The 26972-nt window shown below is 35.8% G+C and overlaps 7 protein-coding genes and 1 non-coding gene across 12 annotated transcripts; 5 read left to right on the top strand and 3 right to left on the bottom strand.

Annotated features, from left to right (window-relative positions):
• Positions 1-549: 549 nt before the first annotated feature.
• On the top strand, positions 550-2240 carry LHCA4 (light-harvesting chlorophyll-protein complex I subunit A4). The gene is made up of 4 exons (NM_114615.4): positions 550-1018; positions 1246-1394; positions 1474-1740; positions 1831-2240. Exons 1-4 carry the CDS (start codon positions 810-812, stop codon positions 1959-1961), a joined length of 756 nt encoding a protein of 251 aa, NP_190331.3. The 5' UTR covers positions 550-809; the 3' UTR covers positions 1962-2240.
• On the bottom strand, positions 2188-9093 carry ATSMC2 (Structural maintenance of chromosomes (SMC) family protein). 2 transcript variants are annotated; one of them, NM_001339310.1, is made up of 20 exons: positions 8501-9093; positions 7732-8412; positions 7511-7654; positions 7143-7433; positions 6877-7062; positions 6632-6796; positions 6494-6553; positions 6197-6259; positions 5717-5808; positions 5491-5587; positions 4899-5015; positions 4539-4757; positions 4272-4412; positions 4027-4194; positions 3609-3793; positions 3347-3440; positions 3172-3260; positions 2864-3089; positions 2629-2703; positions 2188-2518 (listed from the first exon to the last, which is right to left on the bottom strand). In NM_001339310.1, exons 1-20 carry the CDS (start codon positions 8816-8818, stop codon positions 2405-2407), a joined length of 3525 nt encoding a protein of 1174 aa, NP_001325474.1. In that variant the 5' UTR covers positions 8819-9093; the 3' UTR covers positions 2188-2404. The 2 variants fall into 2 exon arrangements, with proteins under 2 accessions (NP_001325474.1, NP_190330.1); NM_114614.4 differs by having other exon boundaries at positions 6641-6796; positions 8501-9039.
• A 142-nt stretch (positions 9094-9235) lies between these two features.
• Positions 9236-12515, top strand: NOA1 (P-loop containing nucleoside triphosphate hydrolases superfamily protein). 2 transcript variants are annotated; one of them, NM_180335.1, is made up of 13 exons: positions 9236-9732; positions 9814-9999; positions 10076-10162; positions 10236-10315; positions 10412-10493; positions 10641-10661; positions 10964-11009; positions 11172-11290; positions 11379-11492; positions 11579-11680; positions 11761-11850; positions 11948-12057; positions 12139-12515. In NM_180335.1, exons 1-13 carry the CDS (start codon positions 9334-9336, stop codon positions 12386-12388), a joined length of 1686 nt encoding a protein of 561 aa, NP_850666.1. In that variant the 5' UTR covers positions 9236-9333; the 3' UTR covers positions 12389-12515. The 2 variants fall into 2 exon arrangements, with proteins under 2 accessions (NP_850666.1, NP_190329.2); NM_114613.3 differs by having other exon boundaries at positions 11761-11854; positions 11952-12057.
• TIP5;1 (tonoplast intrinsic protein 5;1) lies at positions 12425-13587 on the bottom strand. The gene is made up of 3 exons (NM_114612.4): positions 13391-13587; positions 13061-13311; positions 12425-12976 (listed from the first exon to the last, which is right to left on the bottom strand). Exons 1-3 carry the CDS (start codon positions 13527-13529, stop codon positions 12596-12598), a joined length of 771 nt encoding a protein of 256 aa, NP_190328.1. The 5' UTR covers positions 13530-13587; the 3' UTR covers positions 12425-12595.
• Positions 13588-13782: 195 nt separating this feature from the next.
• On the bottom strand, positions 13783-15062 carry PEX11B (peroxin 11B). The gene is made up of 2 exons (NM_114611.4): positions 14598-15062; positions 13783-14386 (listed from the first exon to the last, which is right to left on the bottom strand). Exons 1-2 carry the CDS (start codon positions 14783-14785, stop codon positions 13891-13893), a joined length of 684 nt encoding a protein of 227 aa, NP_190327.1. The 5' UTR covers positions 14786-15062; the 3' UTR covers positions 13783-13890.
• A 5246-nt stretch (positions 15063-20308) lies between these two features.
• Positions 20309-23286, top strand: G3Pp1 (putative glycerol-3-phosphate transporter 1). 3 transcript variants are annotated; one of them, NM_001339309.1, is made up of 4 exons: positions 20309-20525; positions 20699-21248; positions 21330-22367; positions 22465-23286. In NM_001339309.1, the coding sequence occupies exons 3-4, from the start codon at positions 21374-21376 to the stop codon at positions 23040-23042; spliced, it is 1572 nt and encodes a 523-aa protein (NP_001327852.1). In that variant the 5' UTR covers positions 20309-20525; positions 20699-21248; positions 21330-21373; the 3' UTR covers positions 23043-23286. The 3 variants fall into 3 exon arrangements, with proteins under 3 accessions (NP_001327852.1, NP_566891.1, NP_001327853.1); NM_114610.4 differs by lacking the exon at positions 20699-21248; NM_001339308.1 differs by having other exon boundaries at positions 20309-21248.
• A 2276-nt stretch (positions 23287-25562) lies between these two features.
• Positions 25563-25637, top strand: MIR8167b. Its single transcript, NR_141350.1, has one exon. It is a non-coding gene; the product is annotated as a microRNA ath-MIR8167b precursor (primary transcript).
• A 428-nt stretch (positions 25638-26065) lies between these two features.
• On the top strand, positions 26066-26870 carry AT3G47410 (uncharacterized protein). The gene has a single exon (NM_114609.2). The coding sequence runs from the start codon at positions 26123-26125 to the stop codon at positions 26786-26788; it is 666 nt and encodes a 221-aa protein (NP_190325.1). The 5' UTR covers positions 26066-26122; the 3' UTR covers positions 26789-26870.
• Positions 26871-26972: the final 102 nt, after the last annotated feature.

The raw sequence follows: 26972 nt of genomic DNA, 5'->3' as shown, positions 1-26972 counted from the left end.
GCATGAAGAATATTCCCAAAATATCTTATAAGGATCTTCAGTATCTTCTAATCCATTATAAGATTTGAGTTAACAGTTTAAAAGGTAATCTCAAATGTCACTGTAACTCTGTAAGATTTTGAAAGATGAACATGATCTTGAAAAAGAGAGATTAAAGAAAAAGATGGATTTAAGTTCTTCAACACTCTCTTTCTTCTTTTCTTCTTGGGCCTAAAACAACCCAATATCTCACTCTTCAAACGAGCCCGAGATTCTCAACCTTGACAAGCCCAAAGTGAAGATAGTTTTTTAGATAAATCCAAATTGGTTTTATGTTTTACAAGTTACATACACTCCCCTATCTTGATGATTAGGAAAATCAGACTTTAGATTTTTGGTTTCCCATATGCCAATTCAGTTCCATTTGATTGGTTGACGAGAATCCTCACTCCACTCTAATATTTTTAAATCCATTTAATTGACACGTGTAACAACAATGGACCCGACACTATCTTATTCCGACCAATCTCAAACAACATTAAAATCCTCTTAAGATACGCTTCGAAGATAAACCGATAAGCCTGTATCTCCTCTCAAACCAATCTCCTCCGTCAAATCAACCACGTCATCTAATCCAACGGTAGATACTCAGTCATCAAACCACAGCCACAAAACTCGTTTCAAGAAACGAATAAACTTACAAAATCCCCTCCAAGTCTTATTTCTTCACAACCATCTCTGAACTCATCTTTCAATCTCTCTTGATTCCAATCCATTCTTCTTCAAGTGCCGGGTTCTCGGGTCGGATCTTCTAAGTCTAGCTAGGGATAATGGCTACTGTCACTACTCATGCCTCGGCCTCGATTTTCCGACCTTGTACTTCAAAGCCAAGATTCCTCACCGGTTCTTCCGGTAGGTTGAACCGCGACTTGTCGTTTACATCGATCGGTTCATCGGCCAAAACGTCGTCGTTCAAGGTTGAAGCTAAGAAAGGAGAATGGTTGCCCGGTTTGGCATCGCCTGATTATCTCACCGGCAGGTAATGTTTTGCAAACTACATTCAATTTCGGTTTAACACAACCGGAACCAACATGGTAATCGATTTGGTTAGCTTAGGACAGTCCGATACCGGTTTAGTTTAAGTGTATAGGAATTTGTTTGAACACAACCGTGACTAATCAGTTTGGATTGGTTAGGTTAGACCGGACTTGGTTGATACCGGTTTAGTTAATAATGGTCACTCACTCACTCTTATACATATTGCAGTCTTGCCGGTGACAATGGGTTTGACCCGTTGGGTCTAGCAGAGGATCCAGAGAACTTGAAATGGTTCGTCCAGGCAGAGCTGGTCAACGGACGATGGGCTATGCTCGGTGTCGCTGGGATGCTTTTGCCGGAAGTTTTCACCAAGATCGGTGAGTTACCATTAACATGACCTTAAAACAATTTATAACTTCTTTCAAGAACTTAACACATTGTCAAAACTGTTGGTAGGAATCATAAATGTTCCTGAGTGGTACGATGCTGGGAAAGAGCAGTATTTTGCATCGTCGTCGACATTGTTCGTGATCGAGTTCATATTGTTTCATTACGTTGAGATCAGACGGTGGCAAGACATCAAGAACCCAGGAAGTGTGAACCAAGACCCTATCTTTAAGCAATACAGCTTACCTAAGGGTGAAGTTGGTTACCCTGGTGGAATCTTTAACCCGCTTAACTTTGCTCCTACGCAAGAGGCCAAGGAGAAAGAGCTAGCAAACGGTAAGCTTAGACTAATCCGCTATTCTTGTTATGCAAGAAACTGCTAGTTGTAGTTAAAAGACTTAAAAGACATTTTTGTTGTTGTTGCAGGGAGGTTGGCGATGTTGGCATTCTTAGGGTTTGTGGTTCAACACAATGTGACTGGAAAAGGACCATTTGAGAATCTGTTGCAGCACTTGTCTGACCCATGGCACAACACTATTGTCCAAACCTTCAACTAAAGAGTGAAGACAGACTTATGATCTCATACCTATCTATCTTCCATCACTTTCATGTCTGTCTGTGAGTGTGTTTCATCTTAGAGTTCTTGGTTTTTGAGCTTGAATTATTGTTGAACCGTTGTAGCTCCATGAACAAATTTGGAATCTTCAATGTACAGAGGAACTAAGTTAATCAACATTGTTGTACTCTTTAATATCTATTATTCATGTGGCAACAGTTATATATAAGCACACCATAACTTAGATTCACAATCTCTTAATACATTTGCAACAAAAAAAACAAAAGTTTAAGTTAAGCTTCGGTCTCTAGACATAGACAATAGGTACCAACAAATAATTGGCTACAGATCTTAAAAGATACGTAGAACACACATATAAGCCAACCTGATTGAGGAAAGAAGAGTATATACATCATTAGTGTTGTTAAGGATATAAGCAGGTTATTAGCTCTGTTTTGTTACTGTCCTCTGGACCGTTGAAACACCATCCACGAATTTTGTTCGGAAGAGAACATCGGCGTTGCTGAACATTCCTTCTTTCAGTGAAACCACAATGAACTGTAAGAGAAATCATATCAGACAGCAGTAATGTTTGAGATATAAATAGATAACTAAAGCTTTTTGAATCATGGTGACTACACAATCAGAGAAATCCGTAAAATTATGACCTGTGAATGTGGGAAATGAGATTTTATCATTCTTCCTATGTTCTGTGTGTGGCTTAGATCAAGAGCTGCATCAACCTGATAAAAATAAAGTCATGACTTCTCTTATGTCATCAAACTCAACAAGATCATGTGATTGTGAACATTTCAAGATCACTGTCAACACGAATTTAGTCGTTACGTATTGAAAATGCAAAGGAAGAGCAATGATTCATGGAAATGGAAAATCGAGATGTACCTCATCTAAGATATAAATAGGAGCTGGCTTAAAGAGTAGCAACGCCAGGATTAAAGATAGTGCAAGAAGAGATCTTTGCCCTCCACTTAGTTCAGATAAAGACTGTTTCCAGACATCTCCAAAAGCAACACGGACCTCAAGACCATCAAGGAAAGTACCTCCCTCTGGAGGTTCTAATTTTGACATGGTGCCAGGTAGTAGAGTTGAAAAGATGGAACCAAAATCCCTAACGATAAGGATCCAACTTTAAATATCGTAAAGAGAAGTGAATCACATGGTTAAGTAAAGAAACTAAATAAGCAACTCACTGGTTAACTTTAACCCATGTAACTTTCAGTGTTTCTTTTTTCTTCTCATCAAGCTCCTCAATAACTTTCTTGATTTTTGATTTGTCAGTCTAAGAAAATGAAAAAAAAAAAAACATAGTTCGTAAATGTGTTTTAAGCTTTTTAAACTATGTTGCACAGACCCTCCAAAACTAACCTCGATTATATTTTTCTTGGTCATAAGAGCATTATATTCATCTTCAGCTTTCTCAAACATAGCCGTGACCTTCTTGTTCACTCTTTTCTCTAGACTTTATAAGAGAATGAATAGCCAGGAAACGAGAGGAGAGATTTCTCATTTAATTAAAGAGAAGAAACAAAAAAGAAAAATAAAGCACATTCCATTGATATTGCATTGCATGAGAGTGAATATTATATAAGTTGCAAAATTAAATCTATGACTATCCTTAGAAACATACCTTGATTGATCTGTCTGGAGTCTTTCAAGTTCTTCTCTTGCTTTGTGAGGATCGCGGGATTCAAAATCATAGTCTGTCCCTCCGTTTCCAAAAAGCCGCTTCTCAGATGTAATCCATGTATGCTTCTCAACAAGTTTGTCTACCTTCACTGAACAATTCTTGTGCTCCATCTCCATCCTTGTCACCTACTCAGAGTAAAATGTTCTCCCATGAGTATACAACATCTTCAATTTTTTTATAAGCCGAATTACCAGGAAGTCCTAATACTTATATCCACCTCTATCATCCAACACCCAGTCCTACTTCAATATTAAAGTCAAAGTAATTAAGTGAACCCAAGACATCTGTCATTAGATAGGGAGAACGCTGCAAGAAATAACACATGTATTTCCAGACAAACAAAGTGAAGAGGGCAGACCTCATTTTCTAACTTCTTTCTGTCAAGCTTCATGTCACTAATCTTCTGCAGACACTTTTCCTGCTCTGCAATAGAACCACTAATCTGTGTATCACATTCCTTCATCTTTGCATGTATCAACTTGAGCTCAGAGAGAGACTGATCATGATCCTTCTGTATGGCATCCACCTGCAGAAGGGTCACATCCACATGTTACTCGTATATTCTTTATAGTTAAAAGACACAGATAGAAATAATTGCAGTACCTTGGCTCGTTGATTGCCCACATCTGAAGCCAGAGTGCTAATTTGCGTCCTCAATGAAGTTAGCTGGCTCTTTAAATATGACTGTTCCTGCGTCACTGCTTCTTGCTCCATCACAAGCCTCTCCCTTACGTTTTCATGACCCTATGAGCAAGAAGAAACATAGACCAAAAGCTATGAAGCCATTTTAGAAATGTAAAAGGCAAAAAGTTGGTAAACCAGGGGTCCAGGACAAAGAAAAAGAATCTTTGACTGAAAGATCTGGGATACCTTTAGATCTTTTGAGGATGCCTGAATACGAGCTTTTAGAGTTTTAATATTCTTTTCCAAGTCCTTGAGTCTTCCCTCTCTGTTCTTATCATGATCTTTGATGGATTTCTCCAGCGTGGAGACAGTATCAGCACAACTTTTGTAAAGACCTTCCTTCTCTTTGATTTGGGATCTCATTTCTTCAACCTCTTCTTCAAGTTTCTTCACTGCGTCACCAAGCTATATATACAATTGGTAAAAGGGAGTGATACTATAAATATGTCTTTTAGCACCAATAGGAAGGGAAAAAATATAATTCGGAAATTTAAGCTACAAGGATGTAGACAAATGGAGATACGAAGACAAGAAAAAATATAAAACCTTGTGGTGCTCGTTCTGTTCAGCCCTTTTTAGAAATAAGGACATGTCATACATTTTCAGCTCCAACTGTGCTTTCATGTCTGTGAACTTCGTTTGAAGAGGCTGAAGCTCCTTGATCTGCAATTTGAAGAACATGTAGGGTTTATGCAAAACCATATAACTTGCAGTAGGAACCCAGAGTCGACAACAACATTATGTGGGAGCCTTCACAAACATAATTGAGTTATCAATAAATCCTAGAAAAATAAACATGGTATATCAATATGCTGCAATGGCACTAACTAAACCATGTTTCATTTGAACCAGAAACAACCAAACTGATTGACTATCTAAGATGATGAGACATCTAAATAAGGTTCAAAGTGTCAGTTTCAGCAGCTAAGATTATATTTTCTTTTAGATCACCAATGAACAGACATGAGCCTCGAGTTCCCAATGACCCAGATCTAATTCTAACCTGAAGAAAATGTATATGGTTTTACTTCAAATGGTTCGGTAGAAATTCTATGGCGCCTAATTCAGTTGTCAAAGGCCAAAGTGTCTTTTTCTAAAAGGAAAGCAATAGCATATCAAAAATTGAAGAAATATATACGTTTGCTTCAATTTCAGACAAACTTTTCTGATGTGCTCGAAATTTTGTTTCAGCCTCGGCCAGATCATGAAGTTGTCTTAGCAGATCACCTCCACCCCTGCAACAGAGGAATACAAAATATATAATGTTTTTGGTCAGGTTATAGGCCTTGCTGAACCATATCTATATGAAATCAAGAAGATGAACGCCATGAAGATCTACTGGTCTAATAGAAAGAATGACATACTTGCGACTTCCACCAGTAAGAAGACCACTTGGCTGAAATACATCACCTTCAAGTGTAACACTAGGAGTCCGAATTTCCCTATTAAATGCTACCTGCCGAACAACCATTTGAGACACAAATCAACGAATGAAATATCTAAAGAAAACAGAGTAGTCTCAATATAAGGAAGAAGATAGTACGGAAAATAAATTATGTCTGACAATTGCAAACCAATCAAATTTTGAGCAAAAAAAAAAATTTATTTGAGAACGATGAACATATATGAGAACTATAGGAATTAAATTTTGCTAGAGTCATATTCCATTAATATAAAGAGGGAAATCGCCGGTCCAAGTTTTGAGAGAAGATTGAGGTGATGACAATATAACAAAGGCCCAGCTGAAAACACATGTCAAGTAAGGTTGTTATATAACCAGCTTAGAATACAGCTCTACACACCTCAAAAAACACAGGGTACTCTAATGTCTAGGAAATACTTACTTCCTTAGCCGCATCAGTAGTTTTGCAAACAAAAGTGGAACCAAAAACATATTCCATGGCATTCTGCAAAAAGTTAGAGAATGTCAAATGAAATTGAATAGTTGGATTCATGGTATCAGTCTGTCCATAACTAAATGTTCTAAAACACAAAATCAGCAGTTACACAGCTCATGAGTGAGAGGATTTAATTGTCTGCATTGCATAATATAAGGTTATCAGAAATTTGATAAACTAATAGATGATGCAAAATTGCAAATGTATCAGATTCTTGGTACTTTGAGCAGGCAACCAACCCACCTTTAATTCTTCACTATAACCAACTAAAGAAAGTGCCAATTCCGCATTACCCTTTCCAACCTGGAGAAATTAGCAGAAAATCAGCAAGGAACAAAGAAAGAGTTGAATTTGACAGTAGAACAAAAAAGATCCACATACTAATTTAACAGTGGCTTGCTGCACTCTAGGTGGAACTAGGTGAGACTGAATTTTGTTAAGAGGAATAATTGTAACTCTTCTCCGAAGATCACCCTTTTGAAGGAGCTGTTTTCCAGTATCTTCTGTGTCTACAATAACATTAAATAACTTCCCACCAGCAGTAACCTGAAAAAATAGTCACCTTAGAGAACTCAAACAATCTGACAAAGTATAATAATATAACAACAATATAATAACTTACTTACCTCCAAAGCTGTCATTGAGGACCTATCATTCACTTTTATCAGTTTTGCAACCACACCTTTCACCTTTGATCGATCAAAGTTTTTCACAGGATCGCGGTATGTAAACTGAACATTTGCTAATTGAGCCGAAAGTTCGTGCACTTTATCTTTCAGCCTGTGCCCAATTTCAAGTTCTGATTCTCGATCCTAAGAAAATTTGAGTCACAGATGTATTCATTATGTAACAGAAGAAGAAAGAAAAAAAATCATAGGGAAAGCATACTAACCTTCTCCAATGCTTCCATCTGACCCTCTTTATATGGAAGAGAATCAAATGCCCTTTTTACACTTTCTACATCATTTTTTCTAGCATCAAGTTCATTTTCCACTGCAACAGCTTCGTCTTGTTTTGACATTAACTGAGACTTTTTCTCTTTTAGTTCCTTTTCACAGTGACTAATTTTGGTATTCAGCTGCTTCAACTCCGTTTCAGCTGTTCCAACAGAAATCTTTGCATCACGTAGTTGATCTTCGAGACATTTCTCTTCATCTCCACTACTCTTACCAGCTAGTATACCCTAATTATCAAGGGATGTAAACCCAATTAACATACAAGATAGGTTCAGTAAATAAAGCTTCTACTTATTAAAACTACCTGGTGTTCTCTTTCACACTCTTCCAATGTGGTTGAAAATTCCTGGAATTTTTGTTTTAGTTCTGCTGCTCCTTCGTCACACTTGTTGAGAGCAGAAGCTCTTTCTTCTACAGATTTCTTCAAATCTTCTATATTATGAACCATCTAGCAACACCAAAAAATGTCAGAAATAGCTGAGAATCTGTAACAATTTCAACCCAAGGTAATAACTGTCAGGTAACCTTTTCAGCATTCTTTTCTTCGCCTTGAAGGGTGTCCTCCATATTAGTAAGCTTGGATAATTCACGTGTCACTTCATTAGACAATGAATCAACTTTGTCAGACAAAGCTTTTACTTCTCCTCCCATACTAGCTTCCCTTGCTTGAGTCAAAGCTTTAATCTGTTTCTCCAGTTCCGATATTTCACCCTGTGTCTTATCTGTCTGCTCATCAATACCAGTCATTTTTATCTTCATTTCTTCAACAACATGTATCGAATTATCTCTAATCTTCTCCGCTTGCACATACTCAAAAGCGACACAAAACCTCTTTAACCGATCTAATTCCGCATTACCATTAGCCCACTGCATATACTGCGACTTTTCTCTCCTCAACTTCTCCAAAGCTGGCAATATATCTTTCTCAAGAAGCTTATTAATCTCATCAACCTTAGTTTGCTTTTTCTCCAACGTCTTTAACGCAGCCTCTTTCTTATTCTCATACATTCTCGTACCAGCAGCTTCTTCAAGCATAGATAAAATCTCCATAGGTTTCATGTTTAAAACTTTGGTAATACGCCCTTGCATAATCAGAAAATGAGGATTGTTCACATTAAGCTGCACCGAATGGAAAAGATTCTGAACTTGATTTGGTTGTGCAAGCTTCCCATTGATCAAATACTTGTTCTTTCCACCAACTACAATCTTCAAACACACACAAACAAACAAAATTCACTCTTAACAAAACTTAAAAACGAAACCTTTTTTCACTAAAACCTTAAATAAGACTTACTTGTCTAGTTACTGTAATCTCTGAATGATCTTCATGACCTAAAGGACTTCGATTTCTCTCGGAATTGTCGAAGGTAACTGAAACAGTGGCTCTAGTGATTCCAGCTTGTCCTTGCTTGTAAACGAGTTCCTGTAGATTAGCAGCTCGAACTTGTTGAAGATTAGTGATACCTAGAACGAAGCAGATGGAATCGAGGATGTTGGATTTTCCGGATCCGTTTAGACCCGTAATCGCGTTGAAATGCGGGTCAAAACCCGGAACTACTGTCCTCGTTGCGTATGATTTGAAACCTTCCAAGCATATCTCCTTTATATGCATCTTTGTTGTCTTCTTCTTCCCCAAATTTTACCCTAATTTAGAAACTAAACCCCATAAACCCTAGAAATGGAAACCCAGACGGAAGTATCACAACAAGCTTCCGAAATTGAGAGCGTAGATTCAAAATCTAACCGTTGCAGGAGAAGTAGAGACGAATCGTCTAACTGAATTCTCTTTGAGAGGATTATTACAAGCAAATTTGAATTTTTCTTTTTTCTTTTTTTCAATTTACCAAATAAAAAAACATAATTTTCTCTTTAAAATTGGGCCTTCTGAGATTTGGTAGCAAAAGAGCGGGAAACTGAATTTCTAATCTATACCCTAATTTTGGATCGGTTCATTTCGGGTATTCGATTCCGGTTATTTTGTCCCGGGCGGATATAACCGTCTCCAATCAACCAGAGGTTCTTCTTTCGAGTAAAACCTCTGTACCAGTTAGAGTCTCTCTTGTTCTCTCTCTGGGTTTAATAGATAACATAACAACAAACAACAGCTGGTGAGGAAAAATCTCAGCAATGGCGCTACGAACACTCTCAACGTTTCCTTCTCTTCCTCGTCGCCACACAACGACGAGACGTGAACCCAATCTCACCGTCATTTACCGTAATCCGACGACATCAATCGTCTGTAAATCAATAGCTAATTCAGAACCACCAGTTTCACTCTCGGAACGAGATGGATTTGCGGCGGCTGCTCCAACCCCTGGAGAAAGGTTCCTGGAGAACCAACGAGCTCATGAAGCTCAGAAAGTAGTGAAGAAAGAGATCAAAAAGGAGAAGAAGAAAAAGAAAGAGGAGATTATTGCACGGAAAGTTGTTGATACCTCAGTCTCATGTTGTTACGGCTGCGGAGCTCCGTTACAAACTTCCGACGTCGATTCTCCGGGATTTGTCGATTTGGTTACTTATGAATTGGTATGAATTCGAGCTTGAGAATCTCAATTTTGAGTTAGTTGATTGATGAATTAGAGATGGTTTCTTCTGTGTTTATTGTAGAAGAAGAAGCATCACCAGTTAAGAACTATGATATGTGGAAGATGTCAGCTATTGTCACATGGACATATGATTACAGCAGTTGGTGGTAATGGAGGTTATCCAGGTGGGAAACAATTTGTATCAGCTGATGAACTTCGTGAGAAACTTTCTCATTTACGCCATGAGAAAGCTTTGATTGTTAAATTGGTGAGTAGATATTGTTAGAATGAACTTCTCTTTTCTGTTTTATGTTCCAAGAGATCGTCAACTTGTTGTGTTGCAGGTTGATATAGTGGATTTTAATGGAAGCTTTTTAGCTCGTGTTCGTGATTTAGTTGGAGCTAATCCGATTATACTTGTTATAACTAAGGTAAGGTTTTATAACATGGCTACTTCTTCAATTCTTTCTAACTATGGTAAATAATTGTGTTTTGTATTGTTAGATTGATCTTCTTCCAAAAGGAACGGATATGAATTGTATCGGGGATTGGGTTGTGGAAGTGACCATGAGGAAAAAGCTTAAGTAGGTATCAAGTACTTATCTACTATGGTTGTTGCTAGAAAGTGATGTAATGTTTCTGGAGCTAGTGTTTGATTTGGGTGTGATATAACTTTTCAGTGTCTTGAGTGTCCATCTCACAAGTTCAAAGTCCCTGGATGGAGTTAGCGGAGTTGCATCAGAGATCCAGAAGGAGAAAAAGGTAGCGTTTTTTTTATATATTGCACCACCTTAAAGCTGTTTTCTTTAGCGTACATTTTGTTTCCATTATGGCTCAGTGTCGGACAATATAACCTTCTCTTTATTTACCTTCTGTAACCTGACCTCTGTATCCCTGTTTTTGTTTCAGGGACGAGATGTCTACATTCTGGTATGTGCATTCGTAATTTTGTCACCAACAAAATAGAGTTTTAGTTTGTAAACCTATTGCTAACTGATGCGAGTTCTTACTATTTACTTAATAGCTTAACACACTTTAAATGATAGAGGCAGTGCTTAGTGAAAATCAATTTTCTCGGATGTCCATCAGAACAACAAACTCGACACAACACTGCTCGATATGATCCACTAATTCATAAATTCGTTTACTGGAGATAGAGGCTATGCATTTATAAAGAAACTTCTTTGACGGTTTAGAAAATATTCATTTATTATTTCTTCATACTTTCACAGGGTGCAGCTAACGTAGGGAAGTCAGCATTCATCAATGCTTTGCTGAGTAAGTCATTTGTTCTCCATTGTGTTTGTGTCACTTGTTGTTGAAGTTTGTATCTGCTTGAATATGGTCTGGGTGCTGCTTTAGCCTGATCTCTAGTATGGCCAATTTCTCCACAATTTATAAAGAGAGTTTGAATGATTGTATATGTACTTCACCATACAGAAACGATGGCCGAAAGGGATCCTGTTGCAGCAGCGGCACAAAAGTACAAACCAATTCAATCTGCTGTCCCTGGAACCACCTTGGGTCCAATTCAGATCAACGCTTTCGTCGGAGGAGAGGTATAAACTTAAACCAAGATCAGATTCTAGAACTTTCCAAAAATTGCAATAGTAGACATTCTGCTAAAAGAATACATTATTACCACAGAAGTTGTATGACACACCGGGTGTGCACCTACACCACAGGCAAGCAGCTGTCGTTCATTCAGATGATTTACCCGCCCTTGCTCCTCAAAATCGTCTCAGAGGCCAATCTTTCGATGTAAGTCTGCTTTATTACGGCCAGGTAAAGATTATTTTACCGTAACACCAGTGTGATGATCTTCCTGTGCTTTTTGTTCCTTACAGATTTCAACTTTGCCAACTCAATCGTCAAGTAGTCCCAAGGGTGAGAGCTTAAACGGTTATACATTTTTCTGGGGAGGTCTCGTTAGGATTGACATCTTGAAGGTAATAACTATTATTACTAGAATTATGTTTCAGTTTCACAGTGGATATCAGAATTTTTTAACATACTTGACATATTGCAGGCTCTACCGGAAACATGTTTCACATTCTATGGACCAAAAGCTCTTGAGATTCATGCAGTACCAACCAAAACAGCGACTGCCTTTTACGAGGCAAGTTCCGTTCCCCATCATTTTCAACTTCGTTACTTATTCAAGGACAAGTTAAATCTTCTTATTACCATTTACTTGATACTCATTTGTTCTGCAGAAAGAACTGGGTGTGCTTCTAACACCTCCATCAGGGAAAAATCAGATGCAGGAGTGGAAAGGGTTACAATCTCACCGGTTACTTCAAATCGAAATCAACGATGCAAAAAGGTGAAATATATATCTTCCATTCCCATCTATGTTTAGTAAAACAAATGATCCTCACCTAACGTTAACACACCTCTTGATCAGACCGGCTAGTGATGTGGCAATATCAGGGTTAGGATGGATTTCAATTGAACCAATCCGCAAAACACGAGGAACTGAACCGAGAGATCTCAATGAAGCAGAGCATGAGATACATATTTGTGTCAGTGTGCCAAAACCAGTTGAAGTTTTTCTTCGACCAACATTGCCAATTGGTACTTCAGGTACTGAATGGTATCAGTATCGTGAGTTAACCGATAAGGAAGAAGAAGTAAGACCCAAATGGTACTTTTGAATTTTTTTTTGTTTAGATGCAAAAATATCGGCTTAGTATCACAAACCAGAGTTATATGTAACAAAATAGTAAATTGTTTGTAATGAAATCTACTTAAGTAACATAGCATTCAAGGAATTAAACATCTAGTCAACAACATTTCAGAAACTGAAAATTAAAAAAGATCTACATCAACAATTCAACAAATGAAACAGTATAAACAAGTCATTACACACCAATGGCATCACCAGTAGATGAACCACGATCATCTTCTACAGGGACCACCACGTTATCATACACTAAAGCAGCTGTGGCTCCTCCAAGCAGAGGCCCAACCCAATACACAGCTTGGTTCTTAAAGCTTCCGTAAACCATCGCCGACCCAAAGGCACACGCAGGATTCATTGAACCTCCAGAGAATGGACCAGCGGCTAGAACATTGGCTCCCGCAACAAACCCTATAAATATAGGTCCCACTGCTAAAGGTAGCCCACGTCTGGGATCGCTAGCCGTGAACACAGTATAAACCAAGACGAAAGCTAAAACACCTTCAAGAACAGATGCTCCAAATCCAGTCATTTCTCCAGCAATCTTATAAATCGGTACGTGCTGATAAATTCAAACACACTAATCAGAATAACCAAACAAAACGAAGCACACAAAATCAGACAAAAAGTAAATATGTTTGATTACCTGTTCCATGACGGTTACTTTAAGAACAAGGCAAGCCATAACAGAGGCAATCATCTGAGAAGTCCAATAAAACATAGCGGTTGGAACGCTAATCCGACCAGCAACAGCCATCGCAAACGTAACCGCTGGATTCACATGACCACCAGAGACGTTCCAAGAGATGTAAACTGACGATGATAACGCCAACGCATTAGCAATCGCCGGTATTAAAACACCAAACGGACCAGACACATCACCAGCCATCAATTTCCCTGATAAGAAAAAACACAGGTTAACAATTTCTTCTTATTGCAAAAAAGGATCAAACTCATCAAGAAACAGAGTAATTACTTGAAGACATGACAGAACCAACGGCTGCGAGGACGAAGAAGAAGGTTGAGATAAACTCTGATACATAACATCTCAACGCATTCATACTTAGTACTCCTTGAAACTTACTTGAAAACGATGTTGGAATCATTCTTCTCATCAATTTCTTTCGAAAAAATTATCTCTGTTTCTGTTTCTTTAGTGAGTATTGCATCGTTATAAATCTATAAATATTACTGGAAGGTAACGACTTTTGATGCAAATGAATTTAAAAAAAAAAATAACCGTCCCAGTGAAGAGGGTGAGAGAGTGGGAAGTTACTATTTTACAGTTACCAAGTTTTATGAATTTCATAAATGTCCCCCACGTATGTGGATTATACTTTTGTATACCCTTAGTTTTGTTTGATTTCGATTTGACTATAGATAATGTAAAATAGAAATGTTTCATATATTCAAGTGAGTTACATTACACGTTTGATACGTTCATTCAAAACAACAAACATTTGATTTTATTACATCTCACGATGGCCAGTTCCTATACCAACCGGCCCAAGCTGAAACTAAACCGCTTATACCGAGTGTAATGGTGTGGTTACAAAAGGGGTTTGGGTGAATTTCTGCCAATGCTATAAGTAAATCCGCAACGTTGGCTGAAATTCCCATCAACCTCATTACTATATCTCCCCGAATCTCGCTAATTTTGGCGCCGATTTCTTCTTTCGGTTCATCGGTCGAATGCTGGAGCTTTTTTAAGGATTTGAGTCTTTGCTTTATGAAGATGCAATCAATGATGATGAAGAAAGTGTAGCCGAAAGATTCGCCAAAAGCGGATATGAAACTCATTTTCTTGGCGAGCTTGGCGTCTATTGAACCAATTCTTGATAACCAAAGAAAATGATCAAAGAAGAAGTAAACCATTTCCCCTGAATTGGCTAGGACCGCCAAGAAACGGATCATCGGGGTTGCCCCGGGGTTTCGTCTCAGCGCATTGAACCCCGTGAGAGATCTCCCGGTCCTGTTCGCATAATTCGACCATAATCACTATTCAATTATATTTTTCTTGTAATATAAAGTGTATCGTACTAGTCACTATTCAAATATGCTAGATGAGATAAGATATTAATCAAGAAGTGACTAAAACATTTCATTTCATTTCATCTATTAAACTATATTTACGATGATGCCACTTTGTCGATAAAGTGATTAATATTAAAAAGATGTGGGACCTGAAGGCTTTGCGGCTGAGACCGGAGGCGACCTCCCACTTCTTGAACCTATCGGCGGCTTCGGGTCGTGTGGCTTCAACATGCCAGCACGCGAGCTTGGCCACGTATTGGAATGTCTTCACAAGCTTGTCTATTCCGTCTCTCTTGGCCAAGAACACCACCAGTTTGTCCACAGTGTCCAAAGACATCGCTAACGGTGGCAGCGGAAGGAGAGGAGATATGAAGTTATGGAGATGATGAAGACGATGTAAACCACAAGTGACGTTTGTGCTCGAAACAATCGGGTTTTGTCTTTTGTTTGTTTTGGGGTTTGAGTTTTAAGATGATTGCTTTGTGGTGGCTAATACTTGCTCTTGTTGTCTCATGTTTTGATATTCAAGCTTGGGATAAAAAAAGAAATTTAATCTTTTATATGTGTGGAAGAAACTTTCACAAATATTTTATATACATAAAAAGAAATTTGATAAAAAAGAAAAATACATAAAAAGAAAAAAAATGTTTTCAATTATTTAGGTTCGTATATCGAGATTGAAGATAATTCTAATTTTTATAAAATGATTGAGAGCGTTGGAGAAATCCGAGAATTTGTGCACAAATAGATGAGTGAGGTTCTTTGTACAAATGGGTTTGATTTGGGCTGGAGCTTGGGCTTTAGCTCGAAACTGAAAACAAATAGCTATTTCATTGTGTGAATATAAAAGATGTTATGCATTAGAACCGATATATCACCAAATACGATTTGCTTAATTTTATACTGCATAATCCGATCCCTATCTTAAAGGAAAAAAGATTACACGAACCACGTAATTTTGAGGTGTCCCTTTCAGGGGAAATTTGACGTCGGGTGACCTTCAATATATCGGTTTCATGATTGATCTCTAATGTTGTGTGGATACGAATATTTTCAACATGCAAAAACTTTTATACGTGCGTTTTGGACTATCAAGCTATTAATCTGTTTTTACCGGACTGTCAATCCAAAGATTTACGGCGGTGAAAGACGTCACTTCATACGTGTCCTGCGTTCGAACATCCTGGATACCCAAATTTTTGACATTTTTAAACAAACAAAAACGTATAGATAGAGAGGAAAATCAAATTCAATCGATCTTTATAAAACAACAAGAGACTATACATATGGTTCATTGATGTGTCACTTAAAAGGACACATCAAGTTTTTTTTTTAAAGCCTAAAGGACACATCAAGTTAGGCAAAATAATTGAAGATAGCTAGATAAAATAAATATTTCTAATGGTTGTTTCTTTTTCTCATAATCAATTTTGTTCATATGAAACCAAGAAACGTATACAGAAAAAGAAAATACTCCTTATCCTTTGATCTTCAGCTGTCTCTGTATTTGGAAATTGAGAGTTCATATCTTGGCCCATGTAATAAAACAAACAAAACAAAATGCATTTCATGATTTTCTTACAAAAAACTAAAATATCAGCCCTAGAAATGTTTTCATTATAATGGTTAGAAGAATTGTTAAGTAATACTTTTTCATATAATTGGACAATATTTTTTGTCAAATCAAATATCAGCCCTAGAAATATAAAAAATGAGTTCCCCCTAACGACGACTTCTTTTCTTTATACAGTCATTTGTCTTGGTCACAAGCCACGTAGAAGTTAGTGATGTACATCGATTATTCAATTTTGTTTGTTACGAAAAATCTCAAAACCGGAAGAAATATTTTCTTGTGGTCATGAAAATTTCAAAAGACTAACGTAATGACTAATGAAGCAGCCACAGCCATACGTAAATAACTTGTTATTAATTTTTCAAGATTCTAAAAATATTATCATAATTTTCTTTGACACTAAACTCATATATTACATATAATCAGTTGTTATAAAAAATCTGTAAGAGATTATCAAGAATATATAAAATCTGATTATGTAGTACATACATTCTGCTAGTCGCATTGTTATATTAGCTAGACAATATGACCTAACAAAGATTTGTTATTAAATTTGAAATGGAGGCTCGTGTAGAGTGTATGACACTGAAACCAAATATAATAATCAAATAACACCACGTCGGTTCGAACCCAAGGCTAGAATCAATTCAAGACAATTGGTCGCCTCGTCATCAAAGGATCGATCCTGTTAAAGAACAACATCCACAATTATTACCACGTCGGGCGGTTCCGTACAAAAAACGTGGCACCAAATGGGCCCCAATATGGGCCCGGACAAGTTGATAGAATATCCACTGCACGTTAAGTATAATCCTTCGGTATATGCGAATATGCCATTTCCCTCCATAATGACCTCTAAACTTACGTAACTACCCTTCTTATGTTTTCCAAAACTTCTGAGGTAATGTGTGTGGGCCAAGATGAGAACTCGTTGTGTTGACTAAAATGCCCTTATCACACCAACTTTGTGTAGTTCCATGATTTTGAGAAGTTTCAGAGTCGTCAGAGTTGAAGAACGGCGTGGCACGTGGGCGGCCATGCCCATGAGTGCTGGTTTGGATGGCGTTTTGCAGCTCCCAGTACATCATGCGATGATCACATCCTACCATATCCATATTCTAAAAGTAACTTATATATATTCATCAAAACTTTTAGGGATAATATTTTTCCAATTTGAATTCCCATTGTTTTATAACAGACGTACATTAAAGTTTTTTCTTTGATAAAGACCTCTTACATCAAAGTTCAAACTAAATATTTAGATTATTTGTCCGCCACTGATAATTTGTGAATGATCAGGTATTTTTACTATTGGAAACGTATTCAATGGACACTCTTAATTTAAATGATTAATTGATGTTTTCATTGTTAAAATGTGATTTACTCTAAGCCACTTTTGATCACGAAAAAAACTTTTCATAAATTTTAACAAAAACTAAGAAATATACTTATATGAAAATAGTATTAACACAATAACTATATATATATATGTATATATACTTTTTCTACCAGATTTGAATTTAGATAGTAACACAAATTTTTTTTATAGATATATATATATATATACAATAGGCTACATATTACCAAAACGGTAATATATTTTTTTATAGAACGAAAATCCTACAATTGAATCAAGTAACCGAAAGGGATCGGATGAGCTAAGACAAAAAAAAGATTTTCTTTTCTTGTGTATAAGAAATTTAAAGGCAGAGTCTAGAATAATGGTTCGTCACCGAACATGGTAGCGCTTTCCTCCTTGGTTTTCGCCGATACGCAAGTTCTATTACTATATTCAAAATAAGTATTGAAAATACGAGTACGACCGTCAAGGCATAATAAACCAAACTATGTTTCTTTTGTGAAACAAGCATTAATGCGCATATATAGGTAATTGAACAAAGTGTTGTTATGTGCACGTATAAGATTTAGACAAGAAAACAAAGCATTTAAACAGGAGAAGAATGAATAGCCTTTGGACATTAAAATAAGTGCTTCGTATTTTAACTAGCTTAGAGTTTTTCTATCGAAAGAGTTTCTCTTTACTAGAGGAAAAAAACTCACCAAAAAAATATCACTGAAATTTTACATTTCGAAAGCATTAAAGGTATGTAAAGAAAACACATGCTAATCATTTGGCTCGAATTTGAGATATAAGAGAATATAAAAAAATTACTAAAATAATTTTTTGGCCCAACCAATTTGTCTTAGCTTTTAGTTTGAGACTTCCATATAACCATCGTAAATAATGTAGTTTTTTTAAAAAAAACGTCGACACAAACTTTAGTTATCGTCATATTTTTTTACCTAAAACAAGATCTCACACTTGATAATTAAATGCCGACCAAATAGACAGTGGAAAAGATTTTAACGTATCTACGCGGTCCCGTATTAATAATCGGTGATAACGACCTAAACATTGACATATATACTCATACAAATACTTTTATTTTTCTAAAATCGTATATCTACTTTGACCGTAGAGGCAAATTATGTACTATCCACGTTGACAAATATTTTATCAACCACATTGATCAAATTAATAATAAGAATTATTGATGACAAAATGTGAAAGCCCCATGCGCTAATCCATGAGAAACTTGCATTCACCACACCACATCCACATATTACTTTATGTAATGTAGTTGTTTCCAAAACTTAATTTCTTTCAGAGCCCTTTCTGATCTGAGCGTTGTGGGGTCTTCAAATTGTATACCCCGGATCCCAAATGATACTGAACATTTTTTCTGTGGTGGTTGTTTATTTAGTTTCCAATTGTTATTTCCCTTAAATACTCTAAAGCACGTGAAGAATGCGAAACCCAATTCATGCACGAACAGTACTCATTAATTTCTGATTATGATTTTCTTCAGTTTTGGGACTACCAAATCCAATAATCCAAATGAGAATACTAAAAGTTTGTTGTCACATATCACATAAGAAGAAAAGGACTTGAATACTACACGAAAGGGGGAAAGGTGTAGTTTACACATTACACAATACATATAGAAATATATATTAAAAAAAAAAAAAAAAACTAAAACTTGTGAAAGTTGATTATGAAAGTTGACCCATCTAACTAGTGAACCCATCGAAGTTGATTATCTAAACATGCTTAATATATGGATTGATATTTGGAATCCACATTTGCCAATAACACATAATTGGGTTCATAAAAATTCAACCCAAATTAACACCTAAGCTCTAGCCAATAAGATTGAATTTACAAAGTGTTTGTTTTCTTCTTTTGTTCCAAACCACTTGTATCAACTACTATGTCCTCAAGTTCCCAAAACAATTTTATTGTTTACGATAACAAATCCCTAGGAATGACTTTAGTATAATACAGTATACAAAAAAACACTAAATAGAGTACAAATTAGTAGATGTGGCCGAGGTTGAGGTGAGGACCACGTATCCAAAATATTTACAGTCCTTTTTTTTGTTTTTGTTAAAGATATTTTTGCATTCGTACAAAAGTATTTGCATAAAAGGCACCTAACCATTTGTTTTACCGTATATAAAATTTTTTTAACTGTCTTTGCATGCCGGTTTTTATCATGAAGTTCGAAATTTTTTATATACGGTAAAACAAATGGTTAGGTGCATTTGTTACCTCTTTCTTTTATTATTTATCATCCACTAAAAATCATCGTGTAACGTAGACCACGCATAAATTCTAAATTATTCTTGACCCTGAATTATTAGTACACCAATTAAAATATTTGAATATCAAACTGAACCAATTCTCAACAGTTTTAGTGTACAGTTCTCAAAAAAACAAGTTTTTTGGTTCAAAAATAGTATTTACAAAATATTAAAAAAAGAAATAAAAGAAATGGAAAATTTAAATTTTGAAAAACATATAGTAGAATGCTATATTTATTTCCAGCTTCAAGTTTATAAAATATAAAAGAAAAAGAAAAATATATTTGTCAGTTTAGTAATTCTAGAAAATGTAAAGATTTAGTTTTTAATGAGCATAAGAAAGATCTAGTATGCATAATGTTAAAAGTCATACATGAATTGTATATCTAGAACATTTCAACAAGTATTTAGTAAATTAAGAAAAAAAGAATCTAGCAAACTAATATTTAAAAATGCATATTATATAATTAGGTATATTACGTAGGAAATAACCATCGTTCGACTTCGTTCATTGGCGTGGTTTGACAACTAGAGACGCAACTAGCAAGGTTAAAACTGTAATTCCATATCTGACGAATATGATTTGTTGATAGAAGGGTGAGATCGTAATTTCAGATTTATAATATAAAAAAAAACAATTTTCTAATTGGGTCGACTATTGAGCACAAATGCTATAAACTCGTCGCCGTTGCTTCAAGCTCCTAAAACGTGTCCAAGTATCTTTTGCATCTTCAAAGCAAAAGAAAAACATCAATTTTTTCCAAATTTTTATCATTTTCTCAATCGTCAGTACTCAGTATTTAGAGTCAAAAATCTCGTCGAAGAATTTCTTTTGGAGGAAGCGTTATTTTTGCTAAAGGTACTAATTCAACTTATTTTTCGTTTTAAAGTTTTTGTTGTGTTGTTACTGTTTATCTTTGAAGTGAACTTGGAATGTTTCTGGTTTTGAGTCAAATCTTTGGTATCAAGTTATCTTCTATTTTCTCAGAGATTTTTGTTCTGTCCAATGGAATATTCTAGTAATTATTACAGATTTTACGAAGGAATTCTTCAAATCGTGATATGCGTCTTCATCGTTCTATATCTTTCTTCATCGTCCCCCGATGGTTCTTTTATATTCTTAGCATTCTTCGAGATTCGAATCTTAAGTTGATCCTGTTCTGTTTTATAATCTGTATTTAATATAATTTTGAATATTTCAAAGGATGAGTTTTATTTTCTTGCATGATTTCAACAAATATTATCAAGATGAACTTGGATCAGGTCATGAGTAAACTGTTTAAGGATTTGATGAATTTTCAAGCTCTGTTATTTTTTTTGTTTAAAGAATATTCCTTAAATATACCAATTTAGTGGTCATAACTCATAACTCATATAAAGGTAAAGAATATCTAGAGTAAAAATAAATAAATTAAGGTAATAAAATCTGAGTTATTTAACTAATCAAAACACTTCAAATAGTTTCTCTTGAGAGTTCATAAAAGAGACACAAGTACAAAATCACGATCTGTCACTCATTCCGACACGTTTCTAGAGATTCCTCACTAGATGTAACCTTTATGTAACGCCAAGAGTTAAAAAAGTAAAATTCTATATGAAATATTCGAATATACTCTTTTTTGATACTTTTTTTTTATCTAATATTTATTTCTCCAATCTTTAGGTCAAACAAAACATTGGATTTCGAGAACTGAAGAACAAGTTTTGATGGGTTCTCTAATGCAATCTGAACCAGAGATGGAGAAAAAACCGATAGGGATACGATTCTTGGAACGTATCAAAGGCTCAAAGCTCTCTTACAGTGCTTATCAAGCCATAGTGTTGATCGTGACGTTTCTCGCTTACGCTAGCTATCACGCTGCAAGAAAAACAACAAGTATTGTCAAAAGTGCTCTTGATCCTCAATCTCCAGATACAGGACTAAACTCACTTCTTTTGAGATTTACTTCGTTTGGTTCCTCTGTAAAAGAAGAAGGTGGTTGGGCTCCTTTCAATGGTCCTGATGGTACGGTTTTGCTCGGTGAGATCGATGTTGCGTTTCTTGCGGTTTACGCTTTCGGAATGTATTTCGCTGGACATTTGGGGGATAGGATGAATCTTAGGATCTTCTTGACTGTTGGAATGATAGGAACTGGATTGTTTACTTCTCTGTTTGGAGTTGGTTATTGGGGTAACATTCATAGCTTTTACTATTTCTTGATAATGCAAATGTTAGCTGGTTTGTTTCAATCTTCGGGTTGGCCATCGGTTGTTGCTGTTGTTGGAAACTGGTTTAACAAGAAGAAGAGAGGTTTGATCATGGGGATATGGAATGCTCATACTTCTGTTGGGAACATTACTGGCTCGTTGATCGCTGCTGCTATGTTGAGATATGGTTGGGGATGGTCTTTTGTTGTTCCTGGTGTTATCATTGTGGTGATTGGTTTGGTGAATTACGCTTTCTTGCCTGTTAGTCCAGAGAATGTTGGAGCAGAGCGAGACGAGGTTCTTGATTCTTCGTCTGAGAAAATCGGAAACTCTGTTAATGAGCCGTTACTATTGAGCTCGTCGGATTCGGAAACCGATGACAAGAAACGAGCTGTTGGATTCATTGAAGCGTGGAGGATTCCCGGAGTTGCGCCTTTCGCGCTCTGTCTCTTCTTTGCTAAGTTGGTCGCTTACACTTTCCTCTACTGGCTCCCATTTTACGTTAGCCATACAGGTAATTTTTTTGTATATTATTACTGAGTGAGTACAAACCACTAGATTACTTGTCTTGGTTGCGTTACTGATTACAATTTTTGAATGATATTTTGCAGCGATTGAAGGCGAATATTTATCGGACGAAACAGCGGGAAATCTTTCGACAATGTTCGATGTAGGAGGTGTGGTTGGTGGAATCATGGCTGGTTACATTTCAGACCGAATTGGTGCAAGAGCTATTACGGCTGCGAGTTTCATGTACTGCTCAATTCCAGCTTTGTTCTTCTACCGTAGCTACGGACATGTATCGTTATTAGCCAACGCGTCTCTCATGTTCTTGACCGGGATGTTGGTTAACGGTCCTTACGCTTTGATTACAACGGCAGTTTCAGCTGATCTTGGAACACACAGCTCGTTGAAAGGAAACTCGAGAGCTTTGGCTACGGTAACGGCTATTATCGATGGAACGGGATCCGTTGGAGCGGCGGTCGGACCCTTACTAACGGGTTACATATCGTCGAGGGGTAGCTGGACCGCGGTTTTCACAATGTTGATGGGAGCTGCGTTTGTGGCTGGACTATTGTTGACGAGGCTGGTAATGGCCGAAGTAGCGGAGAAGATAGCTGAGTCTAGGCCATCGGAAGAATGTAGATCTCCGGTGGACTATGTCCAAGATCATGTGATGGAAGTGTGATCACCAACTTTGATCGCCATTTTTTTAGTAGCGTTTTAAGTTTTGTTTATTTTTTCATAGGGAAGATTTCGGACCAGAGTTTAGGTCTGTGGGAATTTGTAAACATGTAATCTGTATTGTGATGTACATTGTACATAATTACTATATATCGATTTGATCAATTTCTCAAAAGAAATAAACCCTCCAAATTTTCTTGGCTTGGTTTTGCAGAATATACACATAAATCATAAATATACATTTTACCTTCCGCTATATTCTAGTCATGGCATTAGTATATATTAGAACGAGTGTAAGCCCTCTTATGTGTGTGTGTATAATATGAATAAGCATAAATTAAGAACATTAACTAATGTAAAAATCTATCACTAAGATTAAGGACCATAACTTCTGATTTCCAGTATTTGATTGTAGACCACTACATTTGATTAGTGATTTGTTTAATAATAATATAAGATAATACTATAGACTATCTAGTGCCTTCTACATATGGAGGACCACATTCTTGACATTCAGAGGGAAAAAAAATGCACACACAACGGAGTAATTGATAATGATAGGTTGGTTTATACTGAATCAAATTAAGTAACCGGATCCCACTAGAAGCTGCATAATTATCACATTATTTAGATACAGTTATTTCTAAACTACTTGTTTTGTGGTGTACAAATCTGAATTTTATATAGCATTACTTATTTGAGGCTACATGTTAAATTCTTTGAAATCATAAAACTAAAAATTGATAAAACAAAATCTATACGTCCGAATGAGTACGACTGCATATATATATTTGCTCTAACTCCAATGGACCACAGATAGTTTATACAGGAAAATATAAGAGAACTCCACGATATCAGTTTTTATATATTCCAAGCATGCCTTCTCACCAAGAAGCATAGACTCTAATTATTGGTGAAGAATAAAAGAGCCTAAGAGGCTAAAACCATCTCCAACTATCTCCATATTCATCTCCAAAATATGGTTTAAAGTTAGATTTTTCCAACCTATCTCTATTTCCAATTTCCAAAATAGAAATCTTCATCTTATATAGATTTTTTTTATTTTCGATTTACACTAAAATTTAAACCCATTTTTCAACAGCAAAATGGAGTAGAATTGAAGAAAAACTTAACTCCGAATTTGAATTTATGATTTTTTTTTTCTTCTCTTTTTGGAGAAATGGGTTGGAAATTGTTCTTAAAAAATGAGTTGTGACCTTAATTTCATAATGGACTAGAGAAGCCATTAATTCAAACGCCACATACTTGGGCCTCAAATATCAAACCGATGGGAAGTATTAAAAAAACAAAACATAAAATGTTTTAAAAACAAAATTGGACAGAACATTCATTATGGAACAAAATAAATTTTGTTAAGTACAAGAAAATGATATTAACTTTTGAAATATACTAACTGACTAGCATTTGGCCCTGCTATGCAGGGACAACATTGTTTTAAATTATATCTGCTACAACTCTTAACTAAGATTTTTAAAATAAAGCAGATAGCATAAATATACAACAAATTTATTATCATTGACTGAAGAATATACAAAGATTAAGAAAAATATATAAAGAAGGTACAACTTTTCTACCCAAAGAATCAATTGCGATAGACAGTAACTAACAAATCAAGAGTTTAGAAATATAAGAGAGTATAAGTACGAAAATTATGCTGGGTATATACATGTCCGCTTATTTCATCATTAGCTCCAACCAATTGTAATGTGTTTTTCTTCTCATCATTAGTAATTCAGTTTACAAACATTCGTTGACACCCAAAGCTTGGAAGTCTAAAAAAAAATGTAAAATATGCACAAGTAAGTAACTACATGACGCAGACGCTGCCTTTGAAACAATATCAAAGATATTGCAGATATAAAGAAGTAAAATAAGAGATGACTTTAAAATTGAAGTATTTGTATTAATACAAAAATCTTGCGTGAAAATACAATTGCGGTTTAATACAAAAAAGAAATTGCAGATATAAAGAAGTAAAATAAGAGATGAAAGAAGAATAGTAAAAAGTATGAGAATTAATTTACCATTAAAAAAACACTTGAGCTTCGATTAAGATATTAAACTCACCCTTGTTTTAAGGCAACTGTTTAGATGAGAAGCCAAAATTTGTCGTTGTTCCTTGAGTGTTTGTGAGACGGAGAATCATAGGCATTGATTGTATTAAAGAATAATCCTATGGAAAAAAGGAGATGTATGAGAGAAATCGAATTCAGTCAAATAAAGCAGAAACAAAGAAAAAAAAAAAAAAAAAAAGCCATAGAAATCTAGAAGAAGGATATATGATTTTCGGATCTATGGAGAATTCTATATATATAAAACAAAATTACAAACAGAAATAGAAGATGGTTAACAAAGGGGATTTATTCACGAATACGATTTCCCTAATGCAAGATAGAGCTCTTAGGGTGCGTTTCGTCTTTGTCAGGAAGAAAAAAGAAATTGGTTCATTGAGATGAACAAAGTACCTGATTTCTGAGTAATCGATTAATGATGTTGAGAAACCCATCTTTGAGATTTTACACAGTAGTCATGGAGTTTTTGGAAGAGAGAAAGTGGAGATGTGGAGATCGTGGGGATGAAAGAGAAAATCGTTTGAGAAAGAAACAAAGTTAACTAAAAACGACACATAAAAATCCTGCGTGAAAATGAAAGAATAAAAAAATAGTAATAAACTGATGTGTCAATCACTAAATGCATCAGTTATTGGAAAAGTGACTGCTGATTTAGTATATTTAGATTTCTCAATTGGTATTTTTATCCTATTTTTCCCTTGCAAAACTTTCTTTTAATCTATGCTTTCTCTTTTTGAGCATCTATTTATTCTAATTAATTATAAAAAATCTAGAAGAGAGGAAAAAGGTTAAGGAGAAAATCTATTAAAAAAAAACATCCAATGGAACACATTTTTAGGTAACGTATATGAACGTGTGCACGAAAAGACACATTCATGAACATGATAACCGTCGCAACCCACTACATTAGAAGTTTTTGTATTACACTGTTTCGACATTGTAAAATACGACGAAGAGAAAAAAAAAAAAAAACATTATTGGGATCAAGAGAATGAAGGCAAAGATCAACTCAGTGTTGGAGAAGAAACTTGAAGAACTCGAGTCTCTTCTTGAAGTAATCACTTTTGACTATAATGATCCCAATGTTCGAAAAATGCAACTCGGAATCACATTCGCGAAGACCCTTCTAACGGCTGAGACATCGTCCCGGCCAAAGGATGTGGAAGGAGAAGAAGACATTGAAGAGTTGTATAAACTGCGTTGCATGGCAGAGAGGTTATTCGAAATGGAGGCTTTTATCACCAACCAATTGCCCGGTCATGGTAATGGTTTATTGATCAAACCGGAAATGGAAAGTTTGGAAACTAATGCTTGTATTATCAACGGTAAAACCGGTGAGGATTACTCTTTGGTCGAATCTTGTCTAATCGAGTGTAAAGCAGAAGAAGAAGAAGAGAAGGAGGAAGAAGTAGAGGCTGAGCAGTGGCCATTGTTCCAAGAAGCGTCATCATCATCGGAGAAGGGAGAGGTTACGATTCCGGCGGTGGCGACGGTTAAGGAAGATGTGATGGTTAGTGAAGTGAAAGAGAAGGGTTGTGTTGGTTTTAGGGCATTGGTTTGTTTCGGTTTAATTGGTTTAGTTGGGTGTGTGATGAGTTTAGTTGGTTATATTGGTGATATCATGGAGGAGGATAAATATTTCCTTACCCCTACTTAAATGATTATTTGTTTCGTTTTCACTCTACTTAAAGACTCTAAGTTGTATTCTTTTTATTTATTTTTGGTTAATCAAACTTTCATTCTTTCCCAAGAAAATATATATAGATTATTTGCAGTTTTTCATTGTTACTAATTCTGAGTATAATCCTTCTTTAATAACCTTAAGATTTCTAATTGATAAA

Source organism: Arabidopsis thaliana, chromosome 3 (assembly GCF_000001735.4).
Source record: "Arabidopsis thaliana chromosome 3, partial sequence".
Lineage (NCBI taxonomy): Eukaryota > Viridiplantae > Streptophyta > Magnoliopsida > Brassicales > Brassicaceae > Arabidopsis > Arabidopsis thaliana.
This window is presented reverse-complemented; position numbering and strand designations above follow the sequence as displayed.

Bases quoted from the DNA above. Each gene is read 5' to 3' on its own strand.
- ATSMC2 (NM_001339310.1), bottom strand. From the start codon at position 8,818: ATGCATATAAAGGAGATATGCTTGGAAGGTTTCAAATCATACGCAACG. The intron at 6,260-6,493 runs GTGGGTTGGTTG...AACTTTTTGCAG, and splicing joins GTTATAGTGAAGAATTAAAG to AATGCCATGGAATATGTTTT. The intron at 3,794-4,026 runs GTCTGCCCTCTT...TACTCTGAGTAG, and splicing joins GAAAGAAGTTAGAAAATGAG to GTGACAAGGATGGAGATGGA.
- G3Pp1 (NM_114610.4), top strand. From the start codon at position 21,374: ATGGGTTCTCTAATGCAATCTGAACCAGAGATGGAGAAAAAACCGATA. The intron at 22,368-22,464 runs GTAATTTTTTTG...GATATTTTGCAG, and splicing joins ATTTTACGTTAGCCATACAG to CGATTGAAGGCGAATATTTA.
- AT3G47410 (NM_114609.2), top strand. From the start codon at position 26,123: ATGAAGGCAAAGATCAACTCAGTGTTGGAGAAGAAACTTGAAGAACTC.
- LHCA4 (NM_114615.4), top strand. From the start codon at position 810: ATGGCTACTGTCACTACTCATGCCTCGGCCTCGATTTTCCGACCTTGT. The intron at 1,395-1,473 runs GTGAGTTACCAT...AACTGTTGGTAG, and splicing joins GGAAGTTTTCACCAAGATCG to GAATCATAAATGTTCCTGAG. The intron at 1,741-1,830 runs GTAAGCTTAGAC...TTGTTGTTGCAG, and splicing joins GGAGAAAGAGCTAGCAAACG to GGAGGTTGGCGATGTTGGCA.
- PEX11B (NM_114611.4), bottom strand. From the start codon at position 14,785: ATGTCTTTGGACACTGTGGACAAACTGGTGGTGTTCTTGGCCAAGAGA. The intron at 14,387-14,597 runs GTCCCACATCTT...TTATGCGAACAG, and splicing joins CTCAGCCGCAAAGCCTTCAG to GACCGGGAGATCTCTCACGG.
- NOA1 (NM_180335.1), top strand. From the start codon at position 9,334: ATGGCGCTACGAACACTCTCAACGTTTCCTTCTCTTCCTCGTCGCCAC. The intron at 10,662-10,963 runs GTATGTGCATTC...ATACTTTCACAG, and splicing joins GACGAGATGTCTACATTCTG to GGTGCAGCTAACGTAGGGAA. The intron at 12,058-12,138 runs GTGAAATATATA...CCTCTTGATCAG, and splicing joins GAAATCAACGATGCAAAAAG to ACCGGCTAGTGATGTGGCAA.